The sequence below is a fragment of the Rattus norvegicus genome, chromosome 9 (genome assembly GCF_036323735.1).
Source record: "Rattus norvegicus strain BN/NHsdMcwi chromosome 9, GRCr8, whole genome shotgun sequence".
NCBI classification, from domain to species: Eukaryota; Metazoa; Chordata; class Mammalia; order Rodentia; family Muridae; genus Rattus; species Rattus norvegicus.
Genome location: NC_086027.1, coordinates 46028008 through 46041255, shown reverse-complemented (window position 1 = coordinate 46041255; position 13248 = coordinate 46028008). Strand labels below are relative to the sequence as shown.

Below are 13248 nucleotides of genomic sequence, written 5' to 3'. Positions count from 1 at the left end.
AACGGCAGCACAGGGTCCTCTGAGTAGTGTCAGCTGGCCTTCAGATAGCCCAAAGTTCATTAGCTCCCGACCTCGCTGCAGGTTCCTGGTGTTCCAAGCAGGAGTCAGCAGCCATGGCCAGAGCAGGCAAGGGAGCTGTAAAAGCAGCCTCATCATGCTCAGCTTACCTGGTCCGCCTGCCTCTCCTCTGAGTCCTTGGCCTTCTTCAGCTTCTCAGTGGCCCCATCATCTCCCCTCAGCTCCTTGGCCATCTTGTATTGCTTCCTGGGCTTGGTAGGGGGCAGTGGTTTGTCGTCCTCTCCCTTCAGGTGCCGCACATATGGGAGGACCAGCCTGGGGAGGAGCCAGTGTGTCCACCACCAGAAGCTTAGCTGCTGCTCATCGCAGCTGGCCTCTGGTGGGCGTCCCCATAGCCCCTCTGGCTCCCCTGCTGTCTTCAAAGCCTTCTGCTCCTTCCTTGTCTTGCTGCAGATCCCAACCCTGACAAGGACACAAGTGCATATACTCCGCCCCTTTTCTGGACACAAATAGCACATCTGTCTCAATACTACTTTTGTACCCCATTCCCAGCACACGCCTGCCAAGCCCCTGGAATGGGGAAGACCTCGCTGTACAGCATTCTAAGGGCATGCGTACCTCTCATAGTGGCGGCGTGTGCATGTAGCCGCACTGGTGCTGCCCGGGCTACCCCCAAGTTCATCATACACGTTCTTCCAGAGGCGGCGGCCTGTCACCTGTAAGACACCAAAGACGGGCCATTGAGTACCCTCTGGCCACAGAACCCTCTCAGCTCCAGGCTCCCCTCGCAGGGAGAGGATGAGAGCTGAATTTGGGGGGTTCTTTCTCCAGCTGTGCCAGTGGAGGGTGGAACAGTGGATAGGAGGAAACCTGCTTAGAGATACAAAGTGCACAGTCGCTCATCCCACAGCACACAGGCAGGGCCTGGGTGTTCTGATCTTCCTCCAGTCTGCAGGCAAGGACAGCCCTGCCAACCACCCTGCTCCTGCTAGGGGTATGGCTGAGGCTGGAGCTCAGGAAGGGACTTGAGAGTCTTCCTTACCAGCTCATAGGCCCCCAGCTTCTCCACTGCCTTGTAGATCTTCCACAGGTTAACTGCAGGGAAGAGGCAAGGCAGACTGTCAGGCTCTACAACCCCACACTCCCAGGCAGGACCGCTGTTATACATGGGGCAGGCTGGCAGATGGCCAGGAGGATGGGAACCCAACTCCACCCCTGGCCTTCAGGGAGGCACTGTCCTCATAGGCAACCCTTATAGGCTGGTGGCATCCAGGGTCACCTGGAGCAGAGGTGCCTTGCCTGCTGTCTTGCCTGGGGGGATCCCCTGGCTGCCCCCTATATCTACCCCCCTGCACCCTTTCCCCCTGGGACGCACTCTGCTTGAAGCCAAGATGGGGCACCCTCTCGATGGGCGTGTGTCGCTCCTTCATGAACTTGTAGAGGCTGACCAGGAAGGCCTGTTCTTCCTCCTGCTCCCCACCTGCCTTAGGGGAGTCCTAGGGAGAGAGCAGGAGGCATGGATGGGCCCCATTGATGGGCAGCTGGACACTGGAAAACCACGGCTGTGGGAAGGACTAAGTGCCTAGGTCCCGACTGTGGGCTACCTGGGAGCACCAAGCCTACTGTCCCGGGTCACACAAGTGCAACCCAGACTTAGCGCCCAGGTTCATGTCAATGGCTGGAATCCAGAGCTCCAGAGTCCTGGAAGTGGCCACAGGGCCAGCCCTCAGCCCTCCAGGCCAGGGCCACTTTTATATCTTGCTATGATCTGTTTTATCCAACTCAGCTCTCAGAAGGCAGGGTCAGTGTTCCTAAACCATATGGTAAAAGCCAAATGCACACCAGGCAGTGGTGGCGCACACCTTTAATCCCAGCACTGAGGAGGCAGAAGCAGGCAGATCTGTGTGAGTTTAAGGCCAGACTGATCTACGGAGAGAATTCCAGGACAGCCAGGGCTACACAGAGATACCCTGCCCCAAAATCCAAAGTTCTAAATGCACAAAGGCACTCAGTGTTTCCTGGTACCAAGCGGCCTACAGCCTGTAGCTTCCCGCTATCAGTTTGACAAATGGGTGGGAATAGGCCTTAGTGCCTCAGACGTATGTTCGTCCATTTCGTGACTGAGTCCAGGTTGTTAGATTATCAGAGTTCCACTACAACTCCGGGTGAGGTCCTGCCTTGCCTAGCACCCATATCCTGCACCTTCCAATGTGGGGCCCCAGGCAGCCCTGCCAGATGAGGTAGACACCTGTCTCCCTCTCCGAGCTTGGGGTGTCTCAGGTTCCCTGGAGGCTGGGCCCAGTGGGAAGAGGTCCCAGGATTTGTCCAACTCACCTCAAGCTGGATGGGGCTCTGGCTCTTGCTCTGCTCATCTTGAGGCTTGGGGGACACAGGGGGCTCCTGGAGGTCACCTTCCTCTGATTGCTCCGCTTTCCCCTTAGCCGAAGGTGCTGCTGGGAAAGGGGAACAGAAGAGGAGAGGCAAGTGAGATGTGGGTAGGAGGGACTGTGGGGAGGGGGCTGAGGGATGGGCCTTCACATCAGCCAGGGAAGGGGTGAGTGCTCTGTGCTGGTCAGTGCCACACTGAGCTGTTCCTCTAAGCAGCACACATGTGCACGTACACACGCACGCTTGCACAGACACACTGGCTCACCCTGGACTATCAGCCATTCTCTATTCTTTTTTTATTTTAAGATTTATTGTATATAAGTACACTGTAGCTGTCTTCATACACACCAGAAGAAGGCATCAGATCTCATTACAGATGGTTGTGAGCCACCATGTGGTTGCTGGGAATCGAACTCAGGACCTCTGGAAGAGCAATCAGTGCTCTTAACCGCTGAGCCATCTCTCCAGCCCAGCCATTCTCTATTCTTACCTCCATTTTAATCACTCCCCTACGTCTCTGCAGGAAACCCTCAGCCTCCTCATTACTGTCCAGGATCAAACCAGAGGAGTCTGGGTAGGATTGGGGACACTCTCTCTCTCTCAAATCTGCCCAAGTTCAGGGAGAAAGCACTAGAGTAGCTCGGCTGAATGTCATCAAGGCTTCATCCTTGATGTCACCCTACTGCTCTTAGGCCCTCAATAACAAGGTTCTTGATGGCCGTTCAAAGCAGACATAATCCCTCCCTCTGGGTAGCCTTGGCTAGCCCCAGCTAACTCCAGCACTCCTGTGTCCTTCCTTGTCCTGTCCGTCATGACTGAACTGCAAACTGCCCAAACCCATGAGTCCCCTGGCCCCTGGTCAAGACAGCTGCTAGATAAAGGAATGATAGAGGTTCTTGGCTTGTGATGATGACCCGGGGGAAGTCACATGTGCCACCGTGTACTGAAAGCTGTGGCCTGGGCAGGAGGTTGCAAAAGCAACACAGATTGGCCACTGCAATACACACACACACACACACACACACACACACACACACACACATATATATACACATATACATATCTATATCTATCTATATCTATCTATCTATCTATCTATATCAGGTGATGAGGCAAGTTGCCATCAGATTTGGACCAAAATTTTTAATTAATTATTTAATTAATTAAGGTAATGTCTCACTGTGTAGCCCTGGCTGGCCTAAAACATAGAGCAATCCTCCTGTCTCTGCCTTCTGAAGGATGGGGTGACAGGCATTATATGATACTGTATGGGGTGGTTCTGATGCTCTGATCAGAAATCTGCGTGTGAACCCTGAAGGTCCTGTTCTCCAATTGGTTCTTGATTGATCAATTACGATGCTACTGGCTACTGGCTGGGCGGAAGAGGCAGGGCTTCCAGATTCCCTGCAGGTGGGCTAGCAGATACAGGAGAGGAGAAAAGATTTGCCATGCTTCAGAGGGGGGAAGAGCCAATAGCCATGTGAGGTCTCAGGTGGGTAGGGTGACCATTGGCCTAGACTGGGCCTAGGGTAGCAGGCAGGAGATTAGAGACACAACTAATTTGAGGGCAGATTTAGGGTGTTGAGCTGGGAGTGAAAAGAAGGGTGTGGTAGTCGAGGAAGGCTTAGAGTCCAGCTGTTAAAAATAAGCTAATGTGTGTGTGTGTTTGTGTTTCATCTGCGGATCCGAGGTGGCTCCTGGGTGAGGGCTGGTAGCTCAGTCTGCCCTGAGCTTAAAGGGAGGTATAGAAACTACATGCTACATGATACCATGTCCAATTAAAGGGCTGGGTGTCCCAGAACTCGCTCTGCAGACCAGGTCAACGGCTGGAATCCAGAGCTCCAGAGTTGTGCCAGCCCAAGGCCTGGAAGTGGCCACAGAGGCAGCCCTCAGTCCTCCAGGCCAGGGCTACTGCTTTGATCTGTTTTATCCAACTCAGTTCCTGGAAGTCAGGGTCATCACACCCTGTCTGACAACTTTCCCTTTTCTTTTGTTAATCTGGTACAATGGGACCAACTCTTGGTTTGATCCAGCTCAGAGAACCCTTGTCGAAGGAAGCTGAAAGATTTTCCTGTCAGGAAGGGCAAAAGAATCTCCCATGTTCCTATCAGCCTAGGCACATACCTTTAATCCATCACCTGGGAGGCAGAGGCAGGCAGATCTCCCAGTCCTAAGGACAGCTAGGGTCTACACAGGGAAACCATGTCTCCATAAACAAAGGAGGATGAGGAGAAGGAGAAGCAGGAGGAGAAGAAAGAGAAGGAGAAGAAGCAGGAGAAAGAAAAAAAAAAGGAACCTTCTTGAAGACACTGGTCCCACAGCCAAGTGACCCAGAAGACCCAGTGTTAGGATGCTTAGCTCCTGGAAGGCTCTCCCTTTGACAGTTCACAAGTACAGTCATCCATGCCGGTGTCTGCTCACGTTGTACCAGTCCCTGATGCTGGGGCTGTGACTTTGCAGGTACTTTCCCTCATTTAGTCCCAGGAGGGACTCCCTTTAAAGAGAGGAAAACAGAGGCCAGACAGGCCAAGAGGCTCAGCCTCTCCCTAGGACACCAGAACTCAAGACAAAGCCGGTTTGACCACTGGTTCAATGACTTGCTGGGGTTATTGTTGCCACTGGCGAAGTCCTCATAAAATGGCCGAATACACTTACAGAGATGCTCATCCTAACTCCTGCCCGTGTGTAAAGTGACTTGGATACCCTCTCAGAGAGCTACTGACATGGTCAGTCTCCAGAAACCCTAGGGACTGACAAGTGTCTTCTCTCTCCGACCACGTTTTCTGAAACTCCACGTCTCGGACTTTACTTCCTTGACACGGGAGAAAAGGTCCTGGGGGTCCTTTGCTACTTCTGGGTGGCTCTCAGGTCGGACAACCAGAAGCACCTCTTGCTCTGGCCTGAGCCTCTTCACACTCCTGCCTCCCATCTATCCCTTAGGGTGACATAAAGATCTGCATGTCATGGCCCCCGGATCTCAAAAACTGAGACAGCTGGGCCATGACAACCCCCCGGGGAGTACTTTAAGTCTGATGTATATGGCCTGAGTGAGGATTCATCAGAATCTGATGTTCCCAGGGCTCCCAGTGGGCTGCAGGTGGACACCACCAGTTTGGTGATCTCTACACGGGATGGATGCCCGGTTCATCTGGGATATGAACCTGCTCAGGGAAAATCTCCTGGAGTAGGGCACTCGGGTTACCTGGAAAGGAAGCCACCAATCCAAGCTGTTTGGCCCCAGATGGAAAAGGCGCCAGAGCTCCCGCCTTGATCCACAAAAAACCTATCATGGTGTCCTGAGTCCCCAAATGAACTTGGTGTCCGTTCTTTTCTGGCCACGCTATCACTCTCTCTGTCCTGGCAGGACCTCCTGGGTTCCACTTCTGCAGCTTTAGATGAGGGGGCAGGGTACCCTTAGTCCTGTCTCTGGCGGTCCTAACCCCTCATTTCCCTGATCATTTATAGATGCGGGTTCCAGGTAAATCATCTGTCGGAAAGGTTCTGCTCTGAAGCCCACAACCGTAGACTGAGACTGCGTCCCAGCCTGCCTGGTTCCTGTGCCTCCTGCTACAAGGCCTAAGCATGGAGTCGCAGGCCGGGTCCCACCTTGGGTTCTACAAGGTGTGAGAAGGCGCTGGTGGCACTGGTGACCCTGTCTCTCAGGATCACCCCACCTGTAAGGCAGGAGAAAGCCACCTTCCATGAAACAATCATGATAATGGGGGTTGAAGTCTTGTGTAGACTGTCTGCAGGTGTGAGGCGTGAGGCGTGAGGCGTGAGGCGTGAGGCGTGAGGCGTGAGGTGTGAGGTAGGGGTCTACCTATGTTCTCCTCTGCTGCTCCAATGGTTCCCAGTGCTGACCTAGTGATACCCCTATGGCCAATGAAGGGCTACTTTCTCCACAATCTCACACATGACAGAAGCATGTCAGAAGCATGCCTGGGTCGTCCCTAGACTTTCTAGTCTGTCCTACGCTAGGGCACGGCGGCCATATGCAGTTTTAACTTTTGGAGCTTAATGAAAGAGTTCACCACACAGAGGTCAGGCCTCCCTTCAACACACTTCTCTGTGACTGACACAGAAAGTGTCAGTTCTCAACCTGTGGGTCCCGACCCCTTTCACAGGGTTGGCAGACCAGATATCCTGAGTATCGGGTATTTTACATTATGACTCATGGCAGTTATGAAGTGGCAACAAAATGATTTTGTGGCTGTGGGTGGGGTCACCACGACACGAGTAGCTGTTTGTATCCAAGGGCTGCAACCTTAGTAGTTAAGAACCACTGCTCTAAAGGAATAAAGAAAAAAAAATTGTTTTGGTCGAAATGCACTTAAATTGAGAAACAGCTTTATCCCTGGTCTGCTCCTTCTGCGCCACAGCAGGACTCCAGGTCCCAGTTCCCTGAGCTTCCTACTCTGCTCTCCATACAAGGACCCAGTGAAGCTGAGACAGCACTTTGACAGAGTCCCTTCCTAGGCCGCAGGAAGGCGGGTGCAGGTTCAGCAGGAGGGTTGCCCCAGCCCCTTGTGGGTCAACCCCAAGGCTGTGAAAGAGGCAGCTCGGGCCTTTAGACTCTAAATTATTAGCACTAAGGGCCGGGTTGCAGTCTCCCTCTCTGAGCTTGCCAAGGCTGGTGTTTTCAAGCCATCCCTTATTTCCGTTCTGCGTCAGCTATGGCTCCACTGAAGCCCATCTCTCCTGCGCTACCTGGGGCTGAACATTTGCACACGCCTTACGGATGTCACACCCGAGGTTCAGAGAAGTCAGACAACCTGCCTCAGGGTCACACAGCTTCCCAGCGGCAAAGCTGAGATTCCAAACTACAAAAGTCTAATGGTGCCAAAAGCCCGAACCCTCACATCTAGAGCTTAAATAGGGGAGGGAGACCTTGGCCACAGCACTAAGCTCGGAATGGATAAACTTCCCCACACTGCGTGAGTGGATCTGTACAGCCCCATTCCTTTGCTAATAAGAATAGGTCAGGGCTGGAGAGATGGTTCAGTGTTAGGAGCACTCTGCTCTTCCAGAGGTCCTGAGTTCAAATCCCAGCAACTACATGGTGGCTCACAACCATCTGTAGTGAGATCGGATGCCCTCTTCTGGTGTGTCTGAAGTACAGCTACAGTGTGCTTATATAATAAACAAACAAACAAACAAACAAACAAATAAATCTTATTAAAAAAAAAAAGAATAGGTCAGTGTGAACAACAGAGCCAACCAGGCCTCGAATAGGAAGGGGCAGAAAGAAGAAGGTCTATGGTGTGAATCAATGGGTCTGGCCTTGGAGTCTCCCAGGGTCCCATCACCTTGCAATACAGGCTGTCACCTTATATATAACCTTTAAGGAAGGAAAAGGTGTTAGACACTCCTGAGATTCTCTGAAGAAATGCTAACTGCTGTCTGGGTAGACAATGGCTCTGGGTGAAAGGGGGAAGATGAAAATAGTGAGGGTTACCCTGCAGTGGAGTCACTGAGGCAGAGGGATGGCTGCTGGGATATCAAGAGGGCCTGTAAGCCTGCCCCATACCCCCCCAGTCAATGAGCAGAGCTCAGATGAAACGGCTCTGGACAAAGTGGGGAGAGAGGGCTCTGGTACCACGCGGGGGTGCTTGCTGTCTTTGCTTGTCTTTAGTTGTTTGCTTAGGACAGGGTCTCTCTGTGTAGCCCAGGCTGGCCTTGAATGTATGATTCCCTAGTGTTGGGACTGGTGGCGTGCCCCGCCATGCCATGCTGGGTGCATCTTTTATCACCTCCACCGTTTTAACACCTTACGCTGTTTTAAAGCTCTCTCCCCTCATCTGTGAGATGGGTGTGCTGGGCTCAGTAGCCAGGATTCTTTTTTTTTTCTTTTTCTTTTTTTCTTTTTTCCGGAGCTGGGGACCAAACCCAGGGCCTTGCGCTTGCTAGGCAAGCGCTTTACCACTGAGCTAAATCCCCAACCCCCAGTAGCCAGGATTCTAAGCAGAAGAGAGCAAGAAATGATGCTTCGCCCTCCAAATCACCTCCCCGACACCTGCCTGTTGCCATGTATCCGATCTCCCTAGGGTGCTCCTGAAAGACTGACCTAAGCAGGTGGAAGCATGTACCTGATCTCAGAACCCCGGGGGCTCGGACAGGGTTCAAGGCTCACTCCCTTCAAACTGCCTCACAAGGTGTGGCTACCACTTTCCCTCCCTCTCCCTCCTTTGCTTACCCCAGTCACCCTTCTTGTGATGGGAAGGAAGTGACACTTCCTTTCATGAAAACTCACTGGCTGGGAACAGCACGTCAATAACGGCAACAGCAACCTCAATAACAACCAGTAGACACAGTCCCGCCCGCTCGCCTGAGGTTGTTGGCTTAAGTTTCTCTTAGCTCAAGCTCTGGAGAGGAAACAAAGACAGCCTTTGAAGCGGTCAGTCCACTTCATGGCCCAGAAGCTGGCTGCCTGGCATTCTCCTCCTTGGGCTTGCTCCAATAGGCAGTTTGGCTTTTTTTGGGGGGGGGGAGGTGTCCTGCCAAGAGCCAGCCTTAAGGACAGCTAGACAGGAGTCTGAGGATCCAGGGCACAGAACTGGCCACAGCCCACCCTCAGCACTTCTGCCAAGCTCTGTTAGTGGCTAGAGACAAGCTGAGAGCCCTTGGGGGGTACAGAAAGGTAGAGGGGAGTATAGGGGTACCAGGTTTAAGATGCTAGACTCCCACTGCCCTGAGATAGCCCAAGAGATCCTAATCCTGGAAGGGCTGAGTCTTCACGGCCCCACCCTCTGTCTGTATGTCTGGTGAAGACAGAGCTCTCTATATGGATCATTTCCGGTTTTCCCACCCCACCTATGCAGAAACAAGTTGCAGAGGGTGACTCAACAGGAGACTAGAACCCCTACACAGGGAAATTTCAGACCTCACTTTTCCTTTCTCCTCCTCTCCTCACCCTAGCACAGTGCCTGCTATCCTGGTCAAGGGGGAATCTAGACCATTCAGCTTCCCACTCAGGGCAGCAGAAGGCTACCAGAAAGAAGAGAAAGGGCAAGGAGTCTTTGAAGCCTGGTCCTCACTCACTGTCAGACCTGAGCCCATCTCTATGCCTCAGTTTCTCTGTAATAAAAGATGGGGGTGGAGTATATAATCCTAAGGCCCATTCTGCCTCTGTCACTTCAAGTTCTAGGTCAAGCAGTCAGTTAGGACTCTAACTGCTGTGGAGACCAGACCCTCTAGATAACACCTCCCCTTCCCTTCCCAGGCATCCATCCTCTTTAGGCTCTGAGATCCCTAGATTTACATCAATTCCCAATAGTGCCCGCGGGGCGGGGCAAAGAGCACCTGTTACACTCCTCTGAAATAAGACTATGGGATGCTGGCCTGATCGGCAAAACTTGGGATGAATTTGAGGCCTTCCCAGCCCAGAGTTGGCCCCACTGTGCCTGTATGGGGTGTGAGCCCAGTCAGGGGGCAACGCCTGGGCAGTGCGGAGGGTCGCAGATGCGGTTGCAAGGTTGTGCCCCCAGTTGGCAAGGAGAGCAAAGCCAAACTTGTTCGTCGCACTCCGGCAGCCTAAGTTTCTGCCCTCCCTCCACTAAACACCCCCTGTCCAGGGCCACTATTCTGTCCCTTTGAAGAGACCCAAGGGAAGAGAGGGAAATTCAGAGAACCAGACGGGTAAAAAGAGAGCCTCTTTCCTACGGGGGGTTGGAAAGAAAAAAGAAACAGAAAGAAAAGGAAAAGAGAAGAGAGGAGCAGGGGATCTGAAGCTTGTGACCGTCAAACCACAACCATGTCCCTCGGCAGAAAAGAGGAACCGTTGATTCTTCAAAGCGCATTGAGCAATTTCTTCAAAACCCGCGCAGTCACTTTCAGGAATCGGGACCGCAGTGGGAAGCGCTGCGCGCGGCCCGGGCGCCTCGGCTTCTGAGAAGCGCTGGGCTGGCACGGGGCAGGGAGGGGCCCGCGGCCGAGAAGCTGCTGCTGACAGCTGTCACAACAAATGGGCCCAGAGCAGCTCGAGATTGAAACCGCAGCAGGAAGTGTGGGCGGCTCAGTGAATTTCAGTCCAGAGCCCGAGAGGAGAGTTTCGAGATAAACGCCTGGGAAGCCCCTGGCCGCCCCGAGTTTCCACGAGAAGAGAGCACGCAGACACTCGGGTTGCCCCGAGGGCCACGATCGCTCCGGGACCCCAACCCTCCGACCCCGGCGCTGCCCGCCAGCCGCTTACCCATTGCCCAGCGAGAGCGTGCGTCGCCGTCCGGAGACCCTCGATGCGCACAGCCGTCCGCTCCCAGCGCTCTCGGCGCGACTGGCTCGCTGCGCCGCTCGACGGTCTCCTCTCCCCAGGACCCACCCCTGGGCCCGCCCCCGCCGCGCTCTGAGCTTCCATTGATGGATCCTTTTTCTAGGGCGGGGAGGGCTCCGCCCCTTAAGCCGGAGGACGTCTGGGAGTTGTAGTGTACGCCCACTTTCCAGCTAGGGGCTGATGTAGGACACTAAGAATCATGGCTCTCCTGTGTCTGTTGGTTTCCCCAGAGGCAAAACTAGAATCTTAGAAAACTGCCCGCTCTCTGTAGTGTGCCAAAGACTGTGTGGGGTTAAATAAAAGTGCTTCTGACTTTTACCTGAAGTGGTCCATTCTTTTTAGCTTCACATAGAGATGTGAATACTGTTAGCCTACCAGGGGCCAATCTAGAAAGTGGGTGCCCAGACCTAATTCCCTAGGCCTTCCCGAAGTGCCTGTGTCCACATATATCATGTAGACTGAGTGACAGCCACAAGCTGAACCGTGCAAAGAGGAAGTGAACAAGTTGAAGGTGAGTGGTGACAAGGTGAGGCAGAGCAGTCATTTGGACCTTGTGTGGGTTATAGAAGATGAGGCTGAAACTTGAGGTTTAAAGGCAGAAAGCCCTATTAGCTGTAAGGCTTGGATTTGAACTCTGTTCCTAGTATGTAGTTGGTATTCCCGGAACCAGATTCTGTTGATTAACTATAATACTCATACAGCTCTGTAATTTTTTAAAAGATTTCTTTATTTATTACATATAAGTACACTGTAGCTGTCTTCAGACACACCAGAAGATCTCATTACATTATCAGATCCCATTACAGATAGTTGTGGGCCACCATGTGGTTGCTGGGATTTGAACTCAGGACCCCTGGAAGAGCAGTTAGTGACTTAACCACTGAACCATCTCCCCAGCCCCCCAGTTCTGCATTTCACACAATCGTTATCCTCATTATACAGTGCAAAACAGGCCTGGGAGATTACTTAGCTCCTATTACTGGTAGGTGGTAGGGTAGAGCTCAACCTTAGAATTGGGGCACAGATGAGGAGGGCTCCACAGTCACCCCCAGACCCCCGACATTTTAGTGCTCCCTTCACACTGAACAAATGGACGGTCTGCATTTGGTGATTCTGACCTTCTGGGCTTTATCCATTCGCTCTGGAATAGCAGATCAGTACGCTCAGCCTGGAGCAGGCAACACTGAGCTTGGGGATAATTGTAATAACTGGTGCTTGCCGGTCTGGTAACAGGCACATTGTTGTCGATATTTATTAACTGCTCAGAATAATGGCCCGAATAATGATTACCACAGCGACTCCCACATCCAAGAATACAAACCGCAGTCCACCCCCAAGAGATCCAAGACTCTGACAGAGATGTTATCTACCAAGAGCTACCACCTGGCAACCTCACAGGCTTCTGGTTCCACCGTCATTTGGTAAGGATTGGTTGGACTAGCCACAGTGCTAGGTTAGGAATGGAGATCTGCACCCTGCCTTCGGCATCACGGGATAGACCATCCACTACCTCCTGGACTGGGTGCATCCATCAGTGAAGCACTCACTACTTCCAAAGCCACAGCTAATCCTACCTTTGGATAGGAGGACCCTACCATCGGCAGCAGAGCGCACTCTTAGGCAGGAGAGCGCACTCTTACGCAGTGTTGTTTGTGCATAGCCTCAGCAAGTCAACACCTGTCTGGGGCAACCCGAGAACAATATGATCTAAATTTAATTGTCTCCTGAGGCAACTATTTGCAACAGAAAGTAATTTACAACAGCTAATAAATCCTGCCGAGGAATGATACCTCCCTTTGCCTTCCTAAAAACACCAACACTCCAGTTGTTCAAGCTTCTGTTCTACATACTTCTCAACCAGTTCATAGCCACCTTTCTCCATCACCCTTCATCCGTAGAGCACGAGGCCCGGATTGTGTGAGCAAACACCAGCTCCTCCATGTCTCAGTTGTCTCTCTGGCAGCCTCCAGAAGAAAAACAAAACACCCATTAGTGTGTAAACACATTCTTCCTGGAAAAAACATTGAGAATAAATCAGTCCTCTCTGGCCCTGCTCCAAATCCAGTTCCCTCCCTCTTCTTATCAGATTGGATAGTCTTTTAGAACGTTCCTTACTTATTTTCATAAATATAAGTATCCATGGTATGGGAAAACATGTAACTTTGCTCAACGTGTGTTTTTAGCTGATATAATCCTGATGGTTTTTGTCACAGAGATGTCTACAAATTAAAACACAGATCAGCTTCTCCGCTAGCATCTGCTACTGTCTGAGCCTTCAATTGCGATCTCTCAGTAGTCTTTTTTTCCCTTGATTACCTGGATCCTGCTGAGAAAATTCTAGATCTCTTAGAGGATTTTTGGGGAGAGACTGAGCTGAGGCTACCTTCATGCTGGTCCATCTCTAGGGACCAGACCTTGGAGGTGTGTCCCATCCTGGAGCTTTCGGGCCCTGAGAGTTTCTTGCAGGAAAGTTGGTGCCACCCTTCATCTGAGACCTTCAAAGTTCAGTGTGCTCAAAAAACAGGACAAGCAGCCTCCTCTCCCCACCCCCTCCGCGTTTCTGCTCCGTTCCCAGG

At 52.3% G+C, this 13248-nt stretch overlaps 1 protein-coding gene across 11 annotated transcripts in view; it reads right to left on the bottom strand.

Annotated features, from left to right (window-relative positions):
* Positions 1-10743, bottom strand: part of Arid5a (AT-rich interaction domain 5A) — a 28217-nt gene extending 17474 nt beyond the window's left edge. For 4 of the 11 annotated variants that reach the window (XR_010054592.1, XR_010054594.1, XR_010054593.1 and 1 more), the window contains exons 1-6: positions 10595-10743; positions 2353-2471; positions 1394-1514; positions 1061-1113; positions 637-734; positions 168-480 (exon numbers count right to left, since the gene is read on the bottom strand). Coding sequence is in view for 8 of the 11 variants with exons in the window: in XM_063267145.1 (XP_063123215.1) it covers positions 168-480; positions 637-734; positions 1061-1113; positions 1394-1514; positions 2353-2471; positions 10595-10598 (708 nt within the window). In the remaining 3 variants the exon portion in view is untranslated. Of the gene's footprint in view, positions 1-167; positions 481-636; positions 735-1060; positions 1114-1393; positions 1515-2352; positions 2472-8599; positions 8769-10594 lie in introns of all 11 variants that reach the window. The other 7 variants (XM_039083563.2, XM_039083564.2, XM_006244807.5 and 4 more) reach the window with 7 other exon arrangements.
* Between the last annotated feature and the right edge of the window lie 2505 nt (positions 10744-13248).